The sequence below is a fragment of the Pleurodeles waltl genome, chromosome 7 (assembly GCF_031143425.1).
Source record: "Pleurodeles waltl isolate 20211129_DDA chromosome 7, aPleWal1.hap1.20221129, whole genome shotgun sequence".
In the NCBI taxonomy this organism is placed as follows: Eukaryota; Metazoa; Chordata; class Amphibia; order Caudata; family Salamandridae; genus Pleurodeles; species Pleurodeles waltl.
The window spans coordinates 6,120,963-6,147,716 of NC_090446.1; the positions used below are offsets into that span (position 1 = coordinate 6,120,963).

At 48.5% G+C, this 26,754-nt stretch overlaps 1 protein-coding gene across 3 annotated transcripts in view; it reads left to right on the forward strand.

Annotated features, from left to right (window-relative positions):
* The window catches only part of LOC138303508 (oocyte zinc finger protein XlCOF6-like), a 163,208-nt gene that overhangs the window by 57,579 nt on the left and 78,875 nt on the right, over positions 1–26,754 (forward strand). For 2 of the 3 annotated variants that reach the window (XM_069242687.1, XM_069242689.1), the window contains exon 8: positions 20,358–20,468. The exons of the other annotated variant lie outside the window; for it this stretch is intronic. In XM_069242687.1, the coding sequence (XP_069098788.1) occupies positions 20,358–20,468 (111 nt within the window). The remainder of the gene's footprint in view (positions 1–20,357; positions 20,469–26,754) is intronic. 3 annotated transcript variants of the gene reach the window in all.

Genomic DNA, 26,754 nt, shown 5'->3' on the forward strand with positions numbered 1-26,754 from the left:
GGGACGCCACTGCCACCAGGCCATGGCTCGACCCATAAATTCGGTGACCGACCATCGGCACCGAAAAAGGCCCAAACAGTGCCGAGATCGTCCGACTCCGGTCGAGACACCGGCACGCAGCCTTCTCGGGACCGAGAAAGTGCTGGAGACAAGCCTCGACACCGTGATGCCGGTGTGGACACGGCTCGACGCCGAGACAGCGGCACAGAAACAGATCGACGCCGAGAGGTTTCGGCCCCGAAAAGGAAAAAAGTCACCTCGGAGCCGAAAAAACACGCAGACAAAGTTTCGATGCCGAAACAAACTGCAAGCGACCCAGCTTCAGGCTCTTATACAGAAGAGCACTCGCTAACCTCCCAAATGCAGAAGCATAGGTTTGAGGAAGAGCTACAAGCAACTGATGCGGACCATACGCAAAAGCGTATCTTCATTCAGCAGGGGACAGGAAAAATAAGCACCCTTCCCCCCATTAGGAGAAAGAGGAGGTTGGAGTTCCAGACGGAACAAACACCACAACCAAAAGTGGTGAAAAGAGTTACACCACCACCCTCACCTCCGCCCGTGATTGACGTTTCACCAGCACAAACTCCATCACACTCCCCAGCTCACACCACCATGAGCCAGGGTGACCAAGATCAGGACGCATGGGACCTATACGACGCCCCAGTGTCAGATAACAGTCCGGAGGCATACCCTGCGAAGCCATCTCCACCAGAAGACAGCACCGCGTACTCTCAAGTGGTGGCTAGAGCAGCACAATTTCACCACGTAAGCCTCCACTCAGAACAGGTCGAGGATGATTTCTTATTCAACACACTCTCCTCCACCCACAGCTCATACCAAAGCCTGCCTATGCTCCCTGGTATGCTCCGCCACGCAAAAGACATCTTTAAGGAGCCGGTTAAAAGTAGGGCAATCACACCAAGGGTAGAAAAAAAGTATAAGCCGCCTCCTACGGACCCGGTTTTCATCACTACACAGCTGCCACCAGACTCTGTCGTTGTAGGAGCAGCTAGGAAAAGGGCCAACTCTCACACATCTGGAGATGCACCACCCCCAGATAAAGAAAGCCGCAAGTTTGATGCAGCTGGTAAAAGAGTCGCAGCACAAGCTGCAAACCAGTGGCGCATCGCGAACTCCCAGGCACTACTTGCGCGCTATGACAGAGCCCACTGGGACGAGATGCAACATCTCATTGAACATCTGCCCAAGGACTTACAAAATAGGGCAAAACAAGTGGTTGAGGAGGGACAGGCCATCTCCAACAACCAGATCCGCTCCTCCATGGACGCTGCAGATACAGCTGCACGGACAATTAATACATCTGTAACTATCAGAAGGCATGCATGGCTCCGAACGTCTGGATTTAAACCAGAGATTCAACAAGCAGTTCTCAATATGCCTTTTAATGAAAAAGAACTGTTCGGTCCAGAAGTGGACACAGCGATTGAGAAACTCAAAAAAGATACGGACACTGCCAAAGCCATGGGCGCACTCTACTCCCCGCAGAGCAGAGGGAATTACAGCTCATTCCGTAAAACGCCCTTTCGAGGGGGGTTTCGGGGTCAAAGCACACAAGCCAGCACCTCACAAGCCACACCGTCCAGTTACCAAGGACAGTATAAAGGAGGTTTTCGGGGACAATATAGAGGAGGGCAATTCCCTAGAAATAGAGGAAGATTCCAAAGCCCCAAAACCCCTGCTACTAAACAGTGACTCACATGTCACTCACCCCCTCCACACAACACCAGTGGGGGGACGAATAGGTCATTATTACAGAGCATGGGAGAAAATCACTACAGACACTTGGGTTCTAGCAATTATCCAACATGGTTATTGCATAGAATTTCTACAATTCCCTCCAAACATACCACCAAAAGCACAAAATTTAACAACACACCATTCCAATCTCCTGGAGATAGAAGTGCAGGCACTATTGCAAAAGAATGCAATCGAATTAGTGCCAAACACACAAATAAACACAGGAGTTTACTCACTGTACTTTCTGATACCAAAGAAGGACAAAACACTGAGACCAATCCTAGACCTCAGAGTAGTGAACACTTTCATCAAATCAGACCACTTCCACATGGTCACACTACAAGAAGTATTGCCATTGCTAAAGCTGCACGACTACATGGCAACTTTAGACCTCAAGGATGCTTATTTCCATATACCAATACACCCATCGCACAGGAAATACCTAAGGTTTGTATTCAAAGGAATACATTACCAATTCAAGGTACTGCCTTTCGGATTAACAACCGCACCAAGAGTCTTTACCAAATGTCTAGCGGTAGTCGCAGCACACATAAGAAGGCAGCAGATACATGTGTTCCCATATCTAGACGACTGGCTAATCAAGGCCCATTCATTAATAGAGTGCTCAAATCACACAAATCATATCATACAAACCCTCTTCAAACTAGGGTTCACCGTCAATTTCACAAAATCCAAAATTCTGCCACGCAAGGTACAACAATACCTGGGAGCCATAATAGACACATCAAAAGGAGTAGCCACTCCAAGTCCACAAAGAATTCAAAATTTCAACACCATCATACAACGCATGTATCCAACACAAAAGATACAAGCAAAGATGGTATTACAACTCCTAGGCATGATGTCATCATGCATAGCCATTGTCCCAAACGCAAGACTGCACATGAGGCCCTTACAACAATGCCTAGCATCACAGTGGTCTCAAGCACAGGGTCACCTTCTAGATCTGGTGTTAATAGACCGCCAAACTTACCTCTCGCTTCTGTGGTGGAACAACATAAATTTAAACAAGGGGCGGCCTTGCCAAGACCCAGTGCCACAATACGTAATAACAACAGATGCTTCCATGACAGGGTGGGGAGCACACCTCGATCAACACAGCATACAAGGACAATGGAACGTACATCAAACAAAACTGCATATCAATCACCTAGAACTTCTAGCAGTTTTTCAAGCACTAAAAGCTTTCCAACCAATAATAGTTCACAAATACATTCTCGTCAAAACAGACAACATGACAACAATGTATTATCTAAACAAGCAGGGGGGGACGCACTCCACGCAGTTAAGCCTGCTAGCACAAAAAATTTGGCATTGGGCAATTCACAACCAAATTCGCCTAATTGCACAGTTTATACCAGGGATACAAAATCAACTCGCAGACAATCTCTCTCGAGATCACCAACAGGTCCACGAATGGGAAATTCACCCCCAAATTCTGAACACTTATTTCAAACTCTGGGGAACACCTCAGATAGACTTGTTTGCGACAAGGGAGAACGCAAAATGCCAAAACTTCGCATCCAGATACCCACACAAACAATCCCAAGGCAATGCCCTATGGATGAACTGGTCAGGGATATTTGCTTACGCTTTTCCTCCTCTCCCTCTCCTTCCTTACCTGGTAAACAAACTCAGTCAAAGCAAACTCAAACTCATATTGATAGCACCAACTTGGGCAAGGCAACCCTGGTACACAACGCTGCTAGACCTATCAGTGGTACCCTGCATCAAATTGCCCAACAGGCCAGATCTGTTGACACAGCACAACCAAAAGATCAGACACCCAGATCCAGCATCGCTGAATCTAGCAATCTGGCTCCTGAAATCCTAGAATTCGGGCACTTACAACTTACCCAAGAATGTATGGAAGTCATAAAACAAGCCAGAAGGCCATCCACCAGGCACTGCTATGCGAGTAAATGGAAGAGGTTTGTTTGCTACTGCCATATTAATCAAATACAACCATTACACACAACTCCAGAACAGGTAGTGGGTTACTTGCTTCACTTACAAAAATCTAACCTAGCTTTCTCTTCCATTAAGATTCACCTTGCAGCAATATCTGCATACCTGCAAACTACCTATTCAACTTCCCTATATAGGATACCAGTCATTAAAGCATTCATGGAGGGCCTTAGGAGAATTATACCACCAAGAACACCACCTGTTCCTTCATGGAACCTAAATGTTGTCCTAACTAGACTTATGGGTCCACCTTTTGAACCCATGCACTCCTGCGACATACAGTTCCTAACCTGGAAGGTGGCATTTCTCATCGCCATTACTTCCCTAAGAAGAGTAAGCGAGATTCAGGCGTTTACTATACAGGAACCTTTTATACAACTACACAAAAATAAAGTCGTCCTAAGAACCAATCCTAAATTTTTGCCAAAGGTTATTTCACCGTTCCATCTAAATCAAACAGTGGAACTTCCAGTGTTCTTTCCACAGCCAGATACCGTAGCTGAAAGGGCACTACATACATTAGATGTCAAAAGAGCATTAATGTATTACATTGACAGAACAAAAAACATCAGAAAGACTAAACAACTCTTTATTGCATTTCAAAAACCTCACGCAGGAAACCCAATTTCAAAACAAGGTATAGCCAGATGGATAGTTAAATGCATCCAAATCTGCTACCTTAAAGCTAAACGACAGCTGCCCATTACACCAAGGGCACACTCAACCAGAAAGAAAGGTGCTACCATGGCCTTTCTAGGAAACATCCCAATGCAAGAAATATGTAAGGCAGCCACATGGTCTACGCCTCACACATTCACCAAGCACTACTGTGTAGACGTGTTATCCGCACAACAAGCCACCGTAGGTCAAGCCGTATTAAGGACATTATTTCAGACTACTTCCACTCCTACAGGCTGATCCACCGCTTTTGGGGAAATAACTGCTTACTAGTCTATGCAGAACATGCGTATCTACAGCGACAGATGCCATCGAACTGAAAATGTCACTTACCCAGTGTACATCTGTTCGTGGCATCAGTCGCAGTAGATTCGCATGTGCCCACCCGCCTCCCCGGGAGCCTGTAGCAGTTTGGAAGTTACCTTCAATTATTTATATATGTATCATCTCAACCTTAAATAGGTGCATACTTAGTCACTCCATTGCATGGGCACTATTACTACAATTCAACTCCTACCTCACCCTCTGCGGGGAAAAACAATCGAGGATAGAGTCGACGCCCATGCGCAATGGAGACAAAAGGAGGAGTCACTCGGTCCCGTGACTCGAAAGACTTCTTCGAAGAAAAACAACTTGTAACACTCCGGCCCAACACCAGATGGCGAGCTATTGCAGAACATGCGAATCTACTGCGACTGATGCCACGAACAGATGTACACTGGGTAAGTGACATTTTCATTCTCCACACCTGATGGGCATTATCAGTTTACTGTTATGCCCTTTGGTTTAAAGAATGCCCCTGCCACCTTCCAAAGGTTGGTGAATCAAGTCCTTGCTGGCTTGGAGTCCTTTAGCACAGCTTATCTTGATGATATTGCTGTCTTTAGCTCCACCTGGCAGGATCACCTGGTCCACCTGAAGAAGGTTTTGAAGGCTCTGCAATCTGCAGGCCTCTCTATCAAGGCATCCAAATGCCAGATAGGGCAGGGAACTGTGGTTTACTTGGGCCACCTTGTAGGTGGAGGCCAAGTTCAGCCACTCCAACCCAAGATCCAGACTATTCTGGACTGGGTAGCTCCAAAAACCCAGACTCAAGTCAGGGCATTCCTTGGCTTGACTGGGTATTACAGGAGGTTTGTGAAGGGATATGGATCCATTGTGACAGCCCTCACTGAACTCACCTCCAAGAAAATGCCCAAGAAAGTGAACTGGACTGTGGAATGCCAACAGGCCTTTGACACCCTGAAACAAGCAATGTGCTCAGCACCAGTTCTAAAAGCTCCAGATTATTCTAAGCAGTTCATTGTGCAGACTGATGCCTCTGAACATGGGATAGGGGCAGTTTTGTCCCAAACAAATGATGATGGCCTTGACCAGCCTGTTGCTTTCATTAGCAGGAGGTTACTCCCCAGGGAGCAGCGTTGGAGTGCCATTGAGAGGGAGGCCTTTGCGGTGGTTTGGTCCCTGAAGAAGCTGAGACCATACCTCTTTGGGACTCACTTCCTAGTTCAAACTGACCACAGACCTCTCAAATGGCTGATGCAAATGAAAGGTGAAAATCCTAAACTGTTGAGGTGGTCCATCTCCCTACAGGGAATGGACTTTATAGTGGAACACAGACCTGGGACTGCCCATGCCAATGCAGATGGCCTTTCCAGGTTCTTCCACTTAGAAAATGAAGACTCTCTTGGGAAAGGTTAGTCTCATCCTCTTTCGTTTGGGGGGGGGTTGTGTAAGGAAATGCCTCCTTGGCATGGTTGCCCCCTGACTTTTTGCCTTTGCTGATGCTATGTTTACAATTGAAAGTGTGCTGAGGCCTGCTAACCAGGCCCCAGCACCAGTGTTCTTTCCCTAACCTGTACTTTTGTATCCACAATTGGCAGACCCTGGCATCCAGATAAGTCCCTTGTAACTGGTACTTCTAGTACCAAGGGCCCTGATGCCAAGGAAGGTCTCTAAGGGCTGCAGCATGTCTTATGCCACCCTGGAGACCTCTCACTCAGCACAGACACACTGCTTGCCAGCTTGTGTGTGCTAGTGAGGACAAAACGAGTAAGTCGACATGGCACTCCCCTCAGGGTGCCATGCCAGCCTCTCACTGCCTATGCAGTATAGGTAAGCCACCCCTCTAGCAGGCCTTACAGCCCTAAGGCAGGGTGCACTATACCATAGGTGAGGGTACCAGTGCATGAGCATGGTACCCCTACAGTGTCTAAACAAAACCTTAGACATTGTAAGTGCAGGGTAGCCATAAGAGTATATGGTCTGGGAGTCTGTCAAGCACGAACTCCACAGCACCATAATGGCTACACTGAAAACTGGGAAGTTTGGTATCAAACTTCTCAGCACAATAAATGCACACTGATGCCAGTGTACATTTTATTGTAAAATACACCACAGAGGGCACCTTAGAGGTGCCCCCTGAAACTTAACCGACTGTCTGTGTGGGCTGACTAGTTCCAGCAGCCTGCCACACCAGAGACATGTTGCTGGCCCCATGGGGAGAGTGCCTTTGTCACTCTGAGGCCAGTAACAAAGCCTGCACTGGGTGGAGATGCTAACACCTCCCCCAGGCAGGAATTGTCGCACCTGGCGGTGAGCCTCAAAGGCTCACCTCCTTTGTGCCATCCCAGCAGGACACTCCAGCTAGTGGAGTTGCCCGCCCCCTCCGGCCAGGCCCCACTTTTGGCGGCAAGGCCGGAGAAAATAATGAGAAAAACAAGGAGGAGTCACTGGCCAGTCAGGACAGCCCCTAAGGTGTCCTGAGCTGAAGTGACTCTAACTTTTAGAAATCCTCCATCTTGCAGATGGAGGATTCCCCCAATAGGGTTAGGATTGTGACCCCCTCCCCTTGGGAGGAGGCACAAAGAGGGTGTACCCACCCTCAGGGCTAGTAGCCATTGGCTACTAACCCCCCAGACCTAAACACGCCCTTAAATTTAGTATTTAAGGGCTACCCTGAACCCTAGAAAATTAGATTCCTGCAACTACAAGAAGAAGGACTGCCTAGCTGAAACCCCCTGCAGAGGAAGACCAGAAGACGACAACTGCCTTGGCTCCAGAAACTCACCGGCCTGTCTCCTGCCTTCCAAAGATCCTGCTCCAGCGACGCCTTCCAAAGGGACCAGCGACCTCGACATCCTCTGAGGACTGCCCCTGCTTCGAAAAGACAAGAAACTCCCGAGGACAGCGGACCTGCTCCAAGAAAAGCTGCAACTTTGTTTCCAGCAGCTTTAAAGAACCCTGCAAGCTCCCCGCAAGAAGCGTGAGACTTGCAACACTGCACCCGGCGACCCCGACTCGGCTGGTGGCGATCCAACACCTCAGGAGGGACCCCAGGACTACTCTAAGACTGTGAGTACCAAAACCTGTCCCCCCTGAGCCCCCACAGCGCCGCCTGCAGAGGGAATCCCGAGGCTTCCCCTGACCGCGACTCTTTGAATCCTAAGTCCCGACACCTGGGAGAGACCCTGCACCCGCAGCCCCCAGGACCTGAAGGACCGGACTTTCACTGGAGGAGTGACCCCCAGGAGTCCCTCTCCCTTGATCAAGTGGAGGTTTCCCCGAGGAACCCCCCCCTTGCCTGCCTGCAGCGCTGAAGAGATCCCTAGATCTCCCATTGACTTCCATTACAAACCCGACGCTTGTTTCTACACTGCACCCGGCCGCCCCCGCGCTGCTGAGGGTGAAATTTCTGTGTGGGCTTGTGTCCCCCCCGGTGCCCTACAAAACCCCTCTGGTCTGCCCTCCGAAGACGCGGGTACTTACCTGCAAGCAGACCGGAACCGGGGCACCCCCTTCTCTCCATTCTAGCCTATGTGTTTTGGGCACCACTTTGAACTCTGCACCTGACCGGCCCTGAGCTGCTGGTGTGGTGACTTTGGGGTTGCTCTGAACCCCCAACGGTGGGCTACCTTGGACCAAGAACTAAGCCCTGTAAGTGTCTTACTTACCTGGTTAACCTAACAAATACTTACCTCCCCTAGGAACTGTGAAAATTGCACTGTGTCCACTTTTAAAACAGCTATTTGTGAATAACTTGAAAAGTATACATGCAATTTTGATGATTTGAAGTTCCTAAAGTACTTACCTGCAATACCTTTCGAATGAGATATTACATGTAGAATTTGAACCTGTGGTTCTTAAAATAAACTAAGAAAAGATATTTTTCTATACAAAAACCTATTGGCTGGATTTGTCTCTGAGTGTGTGTACCTCATTTATTGTCTATGTGTATGTACAACAAATGCTTAACACTACTCCTTGGATAAGCCTACTGCTCGACCACACTACCACAAAATAGAGCATTAGTATTATCTATTTTTACCACTATTTTACCTCTAAGGGGAACCCTTGGACTCTGTGCATGCTATTCCTTACTTTGAAATAGCACATACAGAGCCAACTTCCTACAAAGGCTAATTATGATGTTTGAATGCTTGGGCCTGGTGTATAATTCCCAGTTGCAAGCCAGGGATGTGCAGTTTGCACTGTTACTGGTTTGGAAATTGCATAGTTGTAGGAGTCACAAAAGGAACTGCCTCATGAGTATTAATCAGTTTGCGACCCCTTGTGATTAGCTGCTCTGGAATGCAAACCTCTGGCTCTCATTCTCTTCCCAGAGGAAATCCTTTTTAAAGTAGCCCACATCCACTAAAGGAACACGCTGCTTTAAAAAAATACAACTTTTGGGAACATATCCTGGGGAGCGCCTTGCCTACTCCCCAGTGGGTACCTGAACAATTGCCTAAAGTGAGTCTGTCCCATTGGGGCTTCTGCCCTTCTGCAAATTAGGTTTCAGTGAAGCCATTATGTAGCTGGGTAACTCTTAATGACCAGCACATACCTTGAGGTGGCTTCCGTGTTCACTTGCAATATCTAGGAATCAAACTTAAATCACAGGGGCATATCTGTTCATGCTGACATGCCCTCACTTATATTATAATGCACCCTGCCTTAGGGCTCTAAGGCCTGCTGTGGCGGTGACTTACATCTAATACATGCAGTGACTTTGGAATGGCACACAGTGTGTGTGTGCCATGTTGTGTTTCAACCCATGGCTTTCACTTTGACACTCAGTCTGCGAAGGCAGGCTGTGTGTAATTTGTGTGTGGGTCCCTTAGGGTGGCATAAGATATGCTGCAGCCCGGAGGGACCCTGTAAGGAAATGCCTCCTTGGCATGGTTGCCCCCTGACTTTTTGCCTTTGCTGATGCTATGTTTACAATTGAAAGTGTGCTGAGGCCTGCTAACCAGGCCCCAGCACCAGTGTTCTTTCCCTAACCTGTACTTTTGTATCCACAATTGGCAGACCCTGGCATCCAGATAAGTCCCTTGTAACTGGTACTTCTAGTACCAAGGGCCCTGATGCCAAGGAAGGTCTCTAAGGGCTGCAGCATGTCTTATGCCACCCTGGAGACCTCTCACTCAGCACAGACACCCTGCTTGCCAGCTTGTGTGTGCTAGTGAGGGCAAAACGAGTAAGTCGACATGGCACTCCCCTCAGGGTGCCATGCCAGCCTCTCACTGCCTATGCAGTATAGGTAAGACACCCCTCTAGCAGGCCTTACAGCCCTAAGGCAGGGTGCACTATACCATGGGTGAGGGTACCAGTGCATGAGCATGGTACCCCTACAGTGTCTAAACAAAACCTTAGACATTGTAAGTGCGGGGTAGCCATAAGAGTATATGGTCTGGGAGTCTGTCAAACACGAACTCCACAGCACCATAATGGCTACACTGAAAACTGGGAAGTTTGGTATCAAACTTCTCAGCACAATAAATGCACACTGATGCCAGTGTACATTTTATTGAAAAATACACCACAGAGGGCACCTTAGAGGTGCCCCCTGAAACTTAACCGACTATCTGTGTAGGCTGACTAGTTTCAGCAGCCTGCCACAAACCGAGACATGTTGCTGGCCCCATGGGGAGAGTGCCTTTGTCACTCTGAGGCCAGTAACAAAGCCTGCACTGGGTGGAGATGCTAACACCTCTCCCAGGCAGGAATTGTCACACCTGGCGGTGAGCCTCAAAGGCTCACCTCCTTTGTGCCAACCCAGCAGGACACTCCAGCTAGTGGAGTTGCCCGCCCCCTCCGGCCAGGCCCCACTTTTGGCGGCAAGGCCGGAGAAAATAATGAGAAAAACAAGGAGGAGTCACTGGCCAGTCAGGACAGCCCCTAAGGTGTCCTGAGCTGAAGTGACTCTAACTTTTAGAAATCCTCCATCTTGCAGATGGAGGATTCCCCCAATAGGGTTAGGATTGTGACCCCCTCCCCTTGGGAGGAGGCACAAAGAGGGTGTACCCACCCTCAGGGCTAGTAGCCATTGGCTACTAACCCTCCAGACCTAAACACGCCCTTAAATTTAGTATTTAAGGGCTACCCTGAACCCTAGAAAATTAGATTCCTGCAACTACAAGAAGAAGGACTGCCCAGCTGAAAACCCCTGCAGCGGAAGACCAGAAGACGACAACTGCCTTGGCTCCAGAAACTCACCGGCCTGTCTCCTGCCTTCCAAAGATCCTGCTCCAGCGACGCCTTCCAAAGGGACCAGCGACCTCGACATCCTCTGAGGACTGCCCCTGCTTCGAAAAGACAAGAAACTCCCGAGGACAGCGGACCTGCTCCAAGAAAAGCTGCAACTTTGTTTCCAGCAACTTTAAAGAACCCTGCAAGCTCCCCGCAAGAAGCGTGAGACTTGCAACACTGCACCCGGCGACCCCGACTCGGCTGGTGGCGATCCAACACCTCAGGAGGGACCCCAGGACTACTCTGATACTGTGAGTACCAAAACCTGTCCCCCCTGAGCCCCCACAGCGCCGCCTGCAGAGGGAATCCCGAGGCTTCCCCTGACCGCGACTCTTTGAACCTAAAGTCCCGACGCCTGGGAGAGACCCTGCACCCGCAGCCCCCAGGACCTGAAGGACCGGACTTTCACTGGAGAAGTGACCCCCAGGAGTCCCTCGCCCTTGCCCAAGTGGAGGTTTCCCCGAGGAATCCCCCCCTTGCCTGCCTGCAGCGCTGAAGAGATCCCGAGATCTCTCATAGACTAACATTGCGAACCCGACGCTTGTTTCTACACTGCACCCGGCCGCCCCCGCGCTGCTGAGGGTGAAATTTCTGTGTGGACTTGTGTCCCCCCCGGTGCCCTACAAAACCCCCCTGGTCTGCCCTCCGAAGACGCGGGTACTTACCTGCAAGCAGACCGGAACCGGGGCACCCCCTTCTCTCCATTCTAGCCTATGTGTTTTGGGCACCACTTTGAACTCTGCACCTGACCGGCCCTGAGCTGCTGGTGTGGTGACTTTGGGGTTGCTCTGAACCCCCAACGGTGGGCTACCTTGGACCAAGAACTGAGCCCTGTAAGTGTCTTACTTACCTGGTTAACCTAACAAATACTTACCTCCCCTAGGAACTGTGAAAATTGCACTAAGTGTCCACTTTTAAAACAGCTATTTGTGAATAACTTGAAAAGTATACATGCAATTTTGATGATTTGAAGTTCCTAAAGTACTTACCTGCAATACCTTTCGAATGAGATATTACATGTAGAATTTGAACCTGTGGTTCTTAAAATAAACTAAGAAAAGATATTTTTCTATACAAAACCTATTGGCTGGATTTGTCTCTGAGTGTGTGTACCTCATTTATTGTCTATGTGTATGTACAACAAATGCTTAACACTACTCCTTGGATAAGCCTACTGCTCGACCACACTACCACAAAATAGAGCATTAGTATTATCTCTTTTTACCACTATTTTACCTCTAAGGGGAACCCTTGGACTCTGTGCATGCTATTCCTTACTTTGAAATAGCACATACAGAGCCAACTTCCTACATTGGTGGATCAGCGGTGGGGTACAAGACTTTGCATTTGCTGGACTACTCAGCCAATACCTGATCACACGACAAATTCCAAAATTGTCATTAGAAATTGATTTTTGCAATTTGAAAAGTTTTCTAAATTCTTAAAAGACCTGCTAGGGCCTTGTGTTAGATCCTGTTTAGCATTTCTTTTTAGAGTTTAAAAGTTTGTAAAAGTTTGAATTAGATTCTAGAACCAGTTGTAGATTCTTAAAAAGTATTCCAACTTTTAGAAGCAAAATGTCTAGCACAGATGTGACTGTGGTGGAACTCGACACCACACCTTACCTCCATCTTAAGATGAGGGAGCTAAGGTCACTCTGTAAAATAAAGAAAATAACAATGGGACCCAAACCTACCAAAATACAGCTCAAGGAGCTTTTGGCAGAGTTTGAAAAGGCCAACCCCTCTGAGGGTGGCAACTCAGAGGAAGAGGATAGTGACTTGGAGGACAATTCCCCCCTACCAATCCTATCTAGGGAGAACAGGGTCCCTCAAACCCTGACTCCAAAAATAATAGTCAGAGATGCTGGTTCCCTCACAGGAGAGACCAACACCTCTGAAATCACTGAGGATAGCCCCAGTGAAGAGGACATCCAGTTAGCCAGGATGGCCAAAAGATTGGCTTTGGAAAGACAGATCCTAGCCATAGAGAGGGAAAGACAAGAGATGGGCCTAGGACCCATCAATGGTGGCAGCAACATAAATAGGGTCAGAGATTCTCCTGACATGTTGAAAATCCCTAAAGGGATTGTAACTAAATATGAAGATGGTGATGACATCACCAAATGGTTCACAGCTTTTGAGAGGGCTTGTGTAACCAGAAAAGTGAACAGATCTCACTGGGGTGCTCTCCTTTGGGAAATGTTCACAGGAAAGTGTAGGGATAGACTCCTCACACTCTCTGGACCAGATGCAGAATCTTATGACCTCATGAAGGGTACCCTGATTGAGGGCTTTGGATTCTCCACTGAGGAGTATAGGATTAGATTCAGGGGGGCTCAAAAATCCTCGAGCCAGACCTGGGTTGACTTTGTAGACTACTCAGTGAAAACACTAGATGGTTGGATTCAAGGCAGTGGTGTAAGTAATTATGATGGGCTGTACAATTTATTTGTGAAAGAACACCTGTTAAGTAATTGTTTCAATGATAAACTGCATCAGCATCTGGTAGACCTAGGACCAATTTCTCCCCAAGAATTGGGAAAGAAGGCGGACCATTGGGTCAAGACAAGGGTGTCCAAGACTTCAACAGGGGGTGACCAAAAGAAAGGGGTCACAAAGACTCCCCAGGGGAAGGGTGATGAGACAACCAAAACTAAAAATAGTAAAGAGACTTCTACAAGCCCCCAAAAACCTGCACAGGAGGGTGGGCCCAGAGCCTCTTCACAGAACAATGGGTACAAGGGTAAAAACTTTGATCCCAAAAAGGCCTGGTGTCATAGCTGTAAACAGCATGGACACCAAACTGGAGACAAGGCCTGTCCCAAGAAAGGTTCCACTCCAAACTCCCATCCAGGTAACACTGGTATGGCTAGTCTCCAAGTGGGATCAACAGTGTGCCCAGAGCAAATCAGGGTCCACACTGAAGCTACTCTAGTTTCTGAGGGTGGGGTGGATTTAGCCACACTAGCTGTCTGGCCGCCTAACATGCAAAAATACAGACAGCAACTCTTAATTAATGGGACTAGAATAGAGGGCCTGAGGGATACAGGTGCCAGTGTCACCATGGTGACAGAGAAACTGGTTTCCCCTGGCCAATACCTGACTGGAAAAACTTACACAGTCACCAACGCTGACAATCAGAGAAAAGTACATCCCATGGCAATGGTTACTTTAGAATGGGGAGGGGTCAAGGGCCTGAAACAGGTGGTGGTCTCCTCAAATATCCCAGTGGACTGTCTGCTTGGAAATGACCTGGAGTCCTCAGCATGGGCTGAGGTAGAACTAAAAACCCATGCAGCAATGCTGGGTATCCCTGAACTGGTGTGTGTGAAAACAAGAGCACAATGCAAGGCACAGGGTGAACAAGTAGAGCTGGAGTCTGGAAGAATGGCCCAGCCTACCAAGAGAACAGGAAAGTCAGCTGGGAAACCAACTGCAACACAGCAAAAGAAAGGGAACCTCTCTTCTCAGGAAGAAGTTCTGCCCTCTGAGGGAACTGAGCCTTTGGAGCTTGAACCTTATCAGGTTGAGCTCTTAGGCCCAGGGGGACCCTCAAGGGAGGAGCTGTGTAAGGGACAAGAAACCTGTCCCTCTCTTGAAGGCCTTAGGCAGCAAGCTGCTGAAGAGTCCAAAGGCAAGAAAAATGGAACGCATAGGGTCTATTGGGAAGATGGACTCCTGTACACTGAGGCCAGAGACCCCAAACCTGGTGCCACTAGGAGAGTGGTAGTGCCTCAGCTGTTCAGGAAGTTCATCCTAACATTGGCCCATGACATTCCCCTTGCTGGACATTTGGGACAAACCAAGACGTGGGAGAGGTTAGTCAACCACTTCTACTGGCCCAATATGTCCAACATGGTTAAGGAGTTTTGCCTCTCCTGCCCCACCTGTCAAGCCAGTGGTAAGACAGGTGGGCATCCAAAGGCCCCCCTCATTCCACTTCCAGTGGTGGGGGTGCCCTTTGAAAGAGTGGGTGTGGACATAGTTGGTCCACTGGAACCTCCCACAGCCTCAGGAAATATGTATATCCTGGTAGTAGTGGATCATGCTACCAGGTATCCTGAAGCTATTCCCCTTAGGTCGACTACTGCCCCTGCAGTAGCCAAGGCCCTCATTGGTATCTTTACCAGAGTGGGTTTCCCTAAGGAGGTGGTGTCTGACAGAGGTACCAACTTCATGTCAGCATACCTAAAGCACATGTGGAATGAGTGTGGAGTGACTTATAAATTCACTACACCATACCATCCACAAACTAATGGCTTGGTTGAGAGATTCAACAAGACATTAAAAGGCATGATCATGGGGCTCCCAGAAAAACTCAAAAGGAGATGGGATGTCCTCTTGCCATGTCTGCTTTTCGCTTACAGAGAGGTGCCACAGAAGGGAGTAGGATTCTCACCCTTTGAACTTCTGTTTGGTCATCCTGTAAGAGGACCACTTGCTCTTGTTAAAGAAGGCTGGGAGAGACCTCTCCATGAGCCTAAGCAAGACATAGTGGACTATGTACTTGGCCTTCGCTCTAGAATGGCAGAGTACATGGAAAAGGCAACCAAAAACCTTGAGGCCAGCCAACAGCTCCAGAAGTTTTGGTATGACCAAAAGGCTGCACTGGTTGAGTTCCAACCAGGGCAGAAAGTCTGGGTTCTGGAGCCTGTGGCTCCCAGGGCACTCCAGGACAAATGGAGTGGCCCTTACCCAGTACTAGAAAGGAAGAGTCAGGTGGACCTGGGCACAAGCAGGAGCCCCAAGAGGGTGATCCATGTAAACCGCCTTAAGCTCTTCCACGACAGGGCTGATGTCAATCTGTTGATGGTAACAGATGAGGATCAGGAGGCAGAGAGTGAACCTCTCCCTGATCTTCTGTCATCAGACCCAAAAGATGGTACAGTAGATGGAGTGATCTACTCAGACACCCTCTCTGGCCAACAGCAAGCTGATTGTAGGAGAGTCCTACAACAGTTTCCTGAACTCTTCTCCTTAACCCCTGGTCAGACACACCTGTGTACCCATGATGTGGACACAGGAGACAGCATGCCTGTCAAGAACAAAATCTTTAGACAGTCTGACCATGTTAAGGAAAGCATCAAGGTGGAAGTCCACAAGATGCTGGAATTGGGAGTGATTGAGCGCTCTGACAGCCCCTGGGCTAGCCCAGTGGTCTTAGTCCCCAAACCTCACACCAAAGATGGAAAGAAAGAGATGAGGTTTTGTGTGGACTACAGAGGGCTCAATTCTGTCACCAAGACAGATGCTCATCCAATTCCAAGAGCTGATGAGCTCATAGACAAATTAGGTGCTGCCAAATTCCTAAGTACCTTTGACTTGACAGCAGGGTACTGGCAAATAAAAATGGCACCTGGAGCAAAAGAGAAAACAGCATTCTCCACACCTGATGGGCATTATCAGTTTACTGTTATGCCCTTTGGTTTAAAGAATGCCCCTGCCACCTTCCAAAGGTTGGTGAATCAAGTCCTTGCTGGCTTGGAGTCCTTTAGCACAGCTTATCTTGATGATATTGCTGTCTTTAGCTCCACCTGGCAGGATCACCTGGTCCACCTGAGGAAGGTTTTGAAGGCTCTGCAATCTGCAGGCCTCTCTATCAAGGCATCCAAATGCCAGATAGGGCAGGGAACTGTGGTTTACTTGGGACACCTTGTAGGTGGAGGCCAAGTTCAGCCACTCCAACCCAAGATCCAGACTATTCTGGACTGGGTAGCTCCAAAAACCCAGACTCAAGTCAGGGCATTCCTTGGCTTGACTGGGTATTACAGGAGGTTTGTGAAGGGATATGGATCCATTGTGACAGCCCTCACTGAACTCACCTCCAAGAAAATGCCCAAGAAAGTGAACTGGACTGTGGAATGCCAACAGGCCTTTGACACCCTGAAACAGGCAATGTGCTCAGCACCAGTTCTCAAAGCTCCAGATTATTCTAAGCAGTTCATTGTGCAGACTGATGCCTCTGAACATGGGATAGGGGCAGTTTTGTCCCAAACAAATGATGATGGCCTTGACCAGCCTGTTGCTTTCATTAGCAGGAGGTTACTCCCCAGGGAGCAGCGTTGGAGTGCCATTGAGAGGGAGGCCTTTGCTGTGGTTTGGTCCCTGAAGAAGCTGAGACCATACCTCTTTGGGACTCACTTCCTAGTTCAAACTGACCACAGACCTCTCAAATGGCTGATGCAAATGAAAGGTGAAAATCCTAAACTGTTGAGGTGGTCCATCTCCCTACAGGGAATGGACTTTATAGTGGAACACAGACCTGGGACTGCCCATGCCAATGCAGATGGCCTTTCCAGGTTCTTCCACTTAGAAAATGAAGACTCTCTTGGGAAAGGTTAGTCTCATCCTCTTTCGTTTGGGGGGGGGTTGTGTAAGGAAATGCCTCCTTGGCATGGTTGCCCCCTGACTTTTTGCCTTTGCTGATGCTATGTTTACAATTGAAAGTGTGCTGAGGCCTGCTAACCAGGCCCCAGCACCAGTGTTCTTTCCCTAACCTGTACTTTTGTATCCACAATTGGCAGACCCTGGCATCCAGATAAGTCCCTTGTAACTGGTACTTCTAGTACCAAGGGCCCTGATGCCAAGGAAGGTCTCTAAGGGCTGCAGCATGTCTTATGCCACCCTGGAGACCTCTCACTCAGCACAGACACCCTGCTTGCCAGCTTGTGTGTGCTAGTGAGGGCAAAACGAGTAAGTCGACATGGCACTCCCCTCAGGGTGCCATGCCAGCCTCTCACTGCCTATGCAGTATAGGTAAGACACCCCTCTAGCAGGCCTTACAGCCCTAAGGCAGGGTGCACTATACCATGGGTGAGGGTACCAGTGCATGAGCATGGTACCCCTACAGTGTCTAAACAAAACCTTAGACATTGTAAGTGCGGGGTAGCCATAAGAGTATATGGTCTGGGAGTCTGTCAAACACGAACTCCACAGCACCATAATGGCTACACTGAAAACTGGGAAGTTTGGTATCAAACTTCTCAGCACAATAAATGCACACTGATGCCAGTGTACATTTTATTGAAAAATACACCACAGAGGGCACCTTAGAGGTGCCCCCTGAAACTTAACCGACTATCTGTGTAGGCTGACTAGTTTCAGCAGCCTGCCACAAACCGAGACATGTTGCTGGCCCCATGGGGAGAGTGCCTTTGTCACTCTGAGGCCAGTAACAAAGCCTGCACTGGGTGGAGATGCTAACACCTCTCCCAGGCAGGAATTGTCACACCTGGCGGTGAGCCTCAAAGGCTCACCTCCTTTGTGCCAACCCAGCAGGACACTCCAGCTAGTGGAGTTGCCCGCCCCCTCCGGCCAGGCCCCACTTTTGGCGGCAAGGCCGGAGAAAATAATGAGAAAAACAAGGAGGAGTCACTGGCCAGTCAGGACAGCCCCTAAGGTGTCCTGAGCTGAAGTGACTCTAACTTTTAGAAATCCTCCATCTTGCAGATGGAGGATTCCCCCAATAGGGTTTGGTTTGTGACCCCCTCCCCTTGGGAGGAGGCACAAAGTGGGTGTACCCACCCTCAGGGCTAGTAGCCATTGGCTACTAACCCTCCAGACCTAAACACGCCCTTAAATTTAGTATTTAAGGGCTACCCTGAACCCTAGAAAATTAGATTCCTGCAACTACAAGAAGAAGGACTGCCCAGCTGAAAACCCCTGCAGCGGAAGACCAGAAGACGACAACTGCCTTGGCTCCAGAAACTCACCGGCCTGTCTCCTGCCTTCCAAAGATCCTGCTCCAGCGACGCCTTCCAAAGGGACCAGCGACCTCGACATCCTCTGAGGACTGCCCCTGCTTCGAAAAGACAAGAAACTCCCGAGGACAGCGGACCTGCTCCAAGAAAAGCTGCAACTTTGTTTCCAGCAACTTTAAAGAACCCTGCAAGCTCCCCGCAAGAAGCGTGAGACTTGCAACACTGCACCCGGCGACCCCGACTCGGCTGGTGGCGATCCAACACCTCAGGAGGGACCCCAGGACTACTCTGATACTGTGAGTACCAAAACCTGTCCCCCCTGAGCCCCCACAGCGCCGCCTGCAGAGGGAATCCCGAGGCTTCCCCTGACCGCGACTCTTTGAACCTAAAGTCCCGACGCCTGGGAGAGACCCTGCACCCGCAGCCCCCAGGACCTGAAGGACCGGACTTTCACTGGAGAAGTGACCCCCAGGAGTCCCTCGCCCTTGCCCAAGTGGAGGTTTCCCCGAGGAATCCCCCCCTTGCCTGCCTGCAGCGCTGAAGAGATCCCGAGATCTCTCATAGACTAACATTGCGAACCCGACGCTTGTTTCTACACTGCACCCGGCCGCCCCCGCGCTGCTGAGGGTGAAATTTCTGTGTGGACTTGTGTCCCCCCCGGTGCCCTACAAAACCCCCCTGGTCTGCCCTCCGAAGACGCGGGTACTTACCTGCAAGCAGACCGGAACCGGGGCACCCCCTTCTCTCCATTCTAGCCTATGTGTTTTGGGCACCACTTTGAACTCTGCACCTGACCGGCCCTGAGCTGCTGGTGTGGTGACTTTGGGGTTGCTCTGAACCCCCAACGGTGGGCTACCTTGGACCAAGAACTGAGCCCTGTAAGTGTCTTACTTACCTGGTTAACCTAACAAATACTTACCTCCCCTAGGAACTGTGAAAATTGCACTAAGTGTCCACTTTTAAAACAGCTATTTGTGAATAACTTGAAAAGTATACATGCAATTTTGATGATTTGAAGTTCCTAAAGTACTTACCTGCAATACCTTTCGAATGAGATATTACATGTAGAATTTGAACCTGTGGTTCTTAAAATAAACTAAGAAAAGATATTTTTCTATACAAAACCTATTGGCTGGATTTGTCTCTGAGTGTGTGTACCTCATTTATTGTCTATGTGTATGTACAACAAATGCTTAACACTACTCCTTGGATAAGCCTACTGCTCGACCACACTACCACAAAATAGAGCATTAGTATTATCTCTTTTTACCACTATTTTACCTCTAAGGGGAACCCTTGGACTCTGTGCATGCTATTCCTTACTTTGAAATAGCACATACAGAGCCAACTTCCTACAGACCCTCTTTAGTACCCAGGCCCTAGGTACCAGGGGTACCATTTACTAGGGACTTGCAGGGATGCTAAAGTCCTCTGCCAAGTGTAAAGCAATCATACCTTGTTTTAAAGGAACGAGCACTGGCACTGAGGTCTGGTTGGCAGGCCTCAGTGGCCTTTGAGCGTCGAAAACCAGCATCTTGTAGCTAACAATTGGAAAAAAAAGTGGTGGGGGAGGCATGCAACAAAAACCCAGTTTCCTATATTACAATCCTGTCTCTGCCCCCACCCGTGCGTGGGAGTGGTCAGGATTCTTTTCAAACTCCTTTTAGTTACAATGGTTTCTTAATGTTCTTCGTAGGAATGTCAGAAGAGGCATCCTTTTTTTTATCGAACATCAAACAGGAGGGCGTGGCCTCTTCCGTGGACCATCATGGCCTTGAGATAAAAGGAGGCATTGACGATTGTATGGGTGAGTGAATCACTAGCCTCATGTTCTTAATCTCTCGTGCAAACATCCTGATAGGAGTCCTAATGTTTACTGACTGTGACCATCTGTGTGTCATTAGCTTCCTCTAGTCTCAGGTTTGCGATTCCACAAACCTCACTGTTTTTTATTTGTTGATTCACCTCTGTACTCTATTCATTCTAGTGGATTAATCTCAAGAAACTGATGTTTGTGGTGTTAACATTCACGATTCCTCTTTTTTTCATGCCTCAGAACATCATTACTCATGCAGCTGTATTCAAATATGTATGTTAGACAGGTCCTTTGTGAACTAGCTTGTGGTTCAGATCACCGGACTTTATAAACACAGTGATGCTAAAGATTAAATGAGGGCCAAAGAACGATTACAGTGGTCTTTGCCAAGTCTTCATTCGTTTCACCTTTTTACTTTTGCACTTAAGTGTTAGCACCACAAAACGTTATGATATTAGATGAACACTCTGACTTTGAATCATTGTACGCCAACTATTGTTACTTAGGCATCTTTGGTAAAGTCACCTGGCGCCTGGCCCTCTAGCAGACGTGGCGTCTTTGGTAAAGTCACCTGGCGCCTGGCCCTCTATCAGACGTGGCATCTTTGGTAAAGTCACCTGGCCCTCTATCAGACGTGGCATCTTTGGTAAAGTCACCTGGCCCTCTATCAGACGTGGCGTCTTTGGTAAAGTCACCTGGCGCCTGGCCCTCTATCAGACGTGGCATCTTTGGTAAAGTCACCTGGCCCTCTATCAGACGTGGCATCTTTGGTAAAGTCACCTGGCGCCTGGCCCTCTATCAGACGTGGCATCTTTGGTAAAGTCACCTGGCCCTCTATCAGACGTGGCGTCTTTGGTAAAGTCACCTGGCGCCTGGCCCTCTATCAGACGTGGCATCTTTGGTAAAGTCACCTGGCGCCCTGCCCTCTAGCAGATGTGGCGTCTTTGGTAAAGTCACCTGGCGCCTGGCCCTCTATCAGATGTGGCATCTTTGGTAAAGTCACCTGGCGCCTGGCCCTTTATCAGACGTGGCATCTTTGGTAAAGTCAGCTGGCGCCTGGCCCTCTAGCAGACGTGGCGTCTTTGGTAAAGTCACCTGGCCCACTATCAGACGTGGCATCTATGGTAAAGTCACCTGGCGCCCTGCCCTCTAGCAGACGTGGCGTCTTTGGTAAAGTCACCTGGCGCCCTGCCCTCTAGCAGATGTGGCGTCTTTGGTAAAGTCACCTGGCGCCTGGCCCTCTATCAGATGTGGCATCTTTGGTAAAGTCACCTGGCGCCTGGCCCTTTATCAGACGTGGCATCTTTGGTAAAGTCAGCTGGCGCCTGGCCCTCTAGCAGACGTGGCGTCTTTGGTAAAGTCACCTGGCCCACTATCAGACGTGGCATCTATGGTAAAGTCACCTGGCGCCCTGCCCTCTAGCAGACGTGGCGTCTTTGGTAAAGTCACCTGGCACCCGGCCCTCTCGCAGATGTTGGGTCTTTGGTAAAGTCACCTGGCGCCTGGCCCTCTAGCAGACGTGGCATCTTTGGTAAAGTCACCTGGCACCCGGCCCTCTCGCAGACGTGGCGTCTTTGGTAAAGTCATGTGGCGCCCGGCCCTCGCAGACGTGGGTCTCTGGTAAAGTCACCTGGCGCCCGGCCATCTCGCAGACATGGCTTCTTTGGTAAAGTCACCTGGCGCCTGGCCCCCTAGCTGACGTGGCGTCTTTGGTAAAGTCACCTGGTGCCAAGCCCTCTCGCAGACGTTGCTTCTTTGGTAAAGTCACGTGGCGCCTGGCCCTCTCGCAGATGTGGGTCTTTGGTAAAGTCACCTGGCCCCTGGCCCTCGCGCAGACGTGGCATCTTTGGTAAAGTCACCTGGAGTCCAGCCCTCTAGAAGACGTGGTGTCTTTGGTAAAGTCACCTGGAGCCCAGCCCTGTCGCAGACGTGACGTCTTTGGTAAAGTCACCTGGCCCTGTTGCAGGCGTGGCATCTTTGGTAAAGTCACCTGGTGCCTGGCCCTCTTGCACACTTGGCGTCTTTGATAAATTCACCTGGCGACTGGCCCTCTAGCAGATGTGGCCTAGATGTAATATAAAATACACTCTGGTGACAGGAGGATTATCCTCCGGTGGAGCTAGGTTTCACAAGTCCTTTGTATGAGGGCATCTTGCAGAAAGCCCTGGTCAAGCCTTGTACTAGGGAGAAACCTTGTTCCCCCTCTAATTTCCTTCAGCCTCGGAGCTTTCAAGAATACCACTGCAGATGGGCCACAACCTTTGCCTTTCCCATCTTTGTAGGTTTTGTGGCATAGCTACTGTCATTGTATTCATCACATTAGCTCCTCTTTAATCTTCCTATAGGGGGTCTCTTTGTAGTTTATAGATACATGGAACTCATGATTGTATGGCAGCTGAGAACTGTCCCCTTCTTGGCCTGTTTGCTGTTGCCAACAATGTGCCAGGGCGGTTCTCAGTTATCCCAGACCTTTTTCACCTGGCTTTTCGGAGGATGAGGATAGCCTGGACAGCTAACAGTTGTGTTGGTACCCAATGGGTGACTGCGGACAGGGCATGGGATTGGTGCTGCATTTCCAACGCCCATAATGTGCGCGGCCCCAGGCAGAGTGCAATGGATCTGTTGCCAGCTGTCATAGATATGTTTTGGGAGAGTACAGGTGCTCTGGTGCCGGTCTGTTGTCTGTTTTGCATACGCAAACAGAGACCTCAGCTTCTATGTCTGACTTCGTGCATTGCAGCATCTGATCATGTGGACTGGGTGTCCAATGATATACTCTGGAATGTTAGGCTGTGCGTGTGGCATGTGATTGTGTGTTTGCGCCTAGGCATTTGAGAGGAGTTTGGGCTTTTGAAGCTGGGTATCATGTTGGGTACGAGTCGCAGCTCAGGGTGATGGAATACACATTCAAAGTAAGAGACAGCCCAGAGCTTGTCTTGAGGAAGGGAGTGAAGAAAACAGGAGGCTTAGGTGAAAAAGCAAGCAGATTGCTCTCAAGTAAAGAATCTGTAGCACATGCAACAAGGCTAGCTCCTGGTAGAAGTAGGTGCTTGAGAAGTAGTCGTAAAGTAGGGAAGTCCATGTGGCAGTTTCCATCTTGGAAATTCCAGAGAACAGGTCAACTGACGGACAGTGCACTTCCAGTGTTGTGATCTTGGGTCCTCAGCTTGCCTCACTGCTGCCTGACCCGGCTGCTTTCTCAGTTGTCTATGGACCTGCCTGTTTAAGTCTGCACCTGTCTGTCTGTGCGCCTGCTGAACACGCGGACATTTGGTTGTTGTCGTTGTATATCACTATATTGAGGTCAACACTATCAACTGACAAAAATGTTGCATCCCCTGTTTGATGAAGGTATTATGTATTTACCATTTCTAAGTCCACTTTAACTTACTTTGAAGATGTAGAGTTCGTGGTTCCAGGTTAATACTTTCGACACATTCATTATTCTGGCATTTATTTCAGTAGATGAATTACGATATCTATTTTTCATTCAAAGTATCAAACTATGGCTGCATTTTGGACGCAAGTGGAACTGTCTGAACAGACATTTCAAGCAGAACCTACATACTATTCTAAAGCCATAAGTCGAATGTCCAACTTCGCTGCGCATTGTTTCAGATTGTACGAGATCTGACAGTGCCTCTGTGATACCTTGTCCCACTTTTTATAGAAAAGATCAAGCTGATGTAACAGTTTCAAGAGGAACTATTTGTCTGGACACTGTGAAGCTAGGATTCAGAAGATGAGTGACACTTGTGTTGGGAAGGCTGTGTCTGACTTCCTGATATAGCCTCTAGTAACATCTGTACCTGTTATTACTGTGGAGGAAGCCAGCTCCTCGTCATCGTCAATGAAGTCGGCTCTCTCAACGCCATTTGCCCTGTAGCTGCCTTGAAGGCATTGGTTTTGAAATGCTGGTCCTGATTGGGATAGCAATTCTGGAGTGGTTTTGCAGGTTTGAAAAGAGGAGCATACTTTCAAACTCCTCCTAAAGAAAGCCTACCTGGATCTCAAGATGGAATCCACCTATTGCCCTGTCACATCATAAGACCGCGTGCAGCCAAAATACCAGACATGGATCTAATAGGATGACAAATACTTTAGAGAGCAGCACCTTAGCTTACTCATATAAGAGTTTTATCCTGGAACAGGACTTGAAACCACATGATTGATATTGTTATATTTATATATATCCTGATTAATATTATTTTGATATGTGTCCTGATTGATATTTGACTCTGGCAGGGCTTCTGCCTTATTTTCCTTCATTTCACTGCTGCTTTTGACACAGTGAACTATTCCATTCCGAGCCACCTTTTCAATGGAGTTCATGTGAGCACCTTTCACTGGATTCGTCTCTTTTTTTTGTCTCTGGGGGGAGCTGCGTCGTAGCTTTGCTTTAATTCGAGTCGGAGGCCGGTTTCTTGTGACGTTCTCAGTTTTGCCCATCGCTATCAATCTACGTGTGCGCACTTGTGGGCTGAAGAAGGTCTTGTAGTGCAGACTCCATCCCTTGTGCTCCTGTTTGTGTGTTAGTCCCGCACAACCTGCTGGCATCTCCCCCTGGTACTCTGGGTGAGCCGCGCTGTTGTTCCATGCGACCCTTGCAACATGGAGGAGCTTCAGAGCCACCGTTTCTTCTTTGGGCTCCAAGACCGCGCGATTGTAGACGAGGAACAATCTGTAACCGACTGCACACTGTTCCGAAGGGAGCAGACTCCACCTCTTCACTGACCTCTCTACAGATGTTGAGTGGCCGATTCTTCAAGGAGTTCTGCATATTTCCTGTTGCTTCCATGTGTGCCTTTCACTGTACTGTGTACCGCATTCTCCTTTCCAGTTCAGTTAATTTTCACTGCATGTTAGTCTGTGTTTCAGTACATTGCATTTGTCTGTGCTTTCTATTGTGATCTTTTCAGTCATTATACGTGGAATCTAGACCTGTTTTTGTGTTCTGCAAACACTCAGCCTGAGGCACTGAGTTAATTGTTATTGATTGGCTATGTAATTGTAAGTATGTTCATAAAGCACAAATATTTCCCTGCTCAGGGGTATCTTAGCACAGAAACTAGTTGTAAACAGAAATCCAAAGTGTGTTACATAAGTGATGCGCCATTGAATGTGAGGAAACAGCCTTAAGTGGCTTCCTGAATTTAAGAAGATGTGGGCACCCCTGAGTTAGTCCGGAGGCTGAACTCCGATTGCGAAAGAAGGTACCGTATGAAGCGAGAGCTAAGAGGTGAGTAGACCGTCTCATGAACCAAACAGAGAGATGTTAACACAGCTCTTTCCTGCACTGACAGCCAGTGAAGTTGAGCACGAGCTGGGGTAATGGGAGAACTCTGATGGACTCCACAGACTAACCTAACGGGAAAGTTCTGAATTAATTGTGGTAACCTCTTATGATTCACAGGAGATTGTAGTAATCTGTATTCTGTTATCATGCACAGGGGGTTGTAGCATTCTGTTATCATGCACAGGGGGTTGTAGCATTCTGTTATCATGCACAGGAGGTTGTATTATTCTGTTATCATGCACAGGGGGTTGTAGTATTCTGTTATCATGCAGAGGAGAGCCCAAACAGATGGTATTACAGGAGCCTAAACGCAGTGAAATAAATGCAGGAATAAACAGGTGAATAACATGTCTCGGAGTGTAACTGGAATTAGTCGAATTTGACCACCACTGATACTTGGTCAGCCAATGATAAAGACGTCACAACCTTCATTCTGAGATTTTTGACCTCTGGATCCAACATGGAGTTAGGGACAAGGCTTGGAATGGCTAAGCATCTTGTTTTTGGAATCATTCACTTTGAGATGGGTCGATTCATCAAACATACACAACCTTGTTAACTTTGTCCTTAAGTCTGACAATAATTTCAGTGTTGTATGCATAAAGAATGCAGCTGACTCCAGTGAATTCAAGCAGGTGAACCAGAAGAATTAAATACAGATTAAAAAGAAGCTTTCAGTGAATTGATCCCTCAGGGATATCTATGAGCCAGGATGAGGTCACATGTCGAATTCTAAGATTTGCAAGCCTAGTAAGAAGGCTTGTGCAGTTGAATGTGTGAAAAGCCACAGTTAAATCCTAAAGGATCAGTGCTGTTGGAGTATCTGAATCTGTGGATCATCTCAGATCAGATCGTCCAGTAGAGGGACAGCAGTGAGTTTGGTACTGTGACCTGGGCGAAAGCCCATTCGCAGCCGATGAAAGTGAGGTTGTTATTAGTAGCAGAACAAGGCGGCTGCGGAAACACCACGTTCTGCTACAG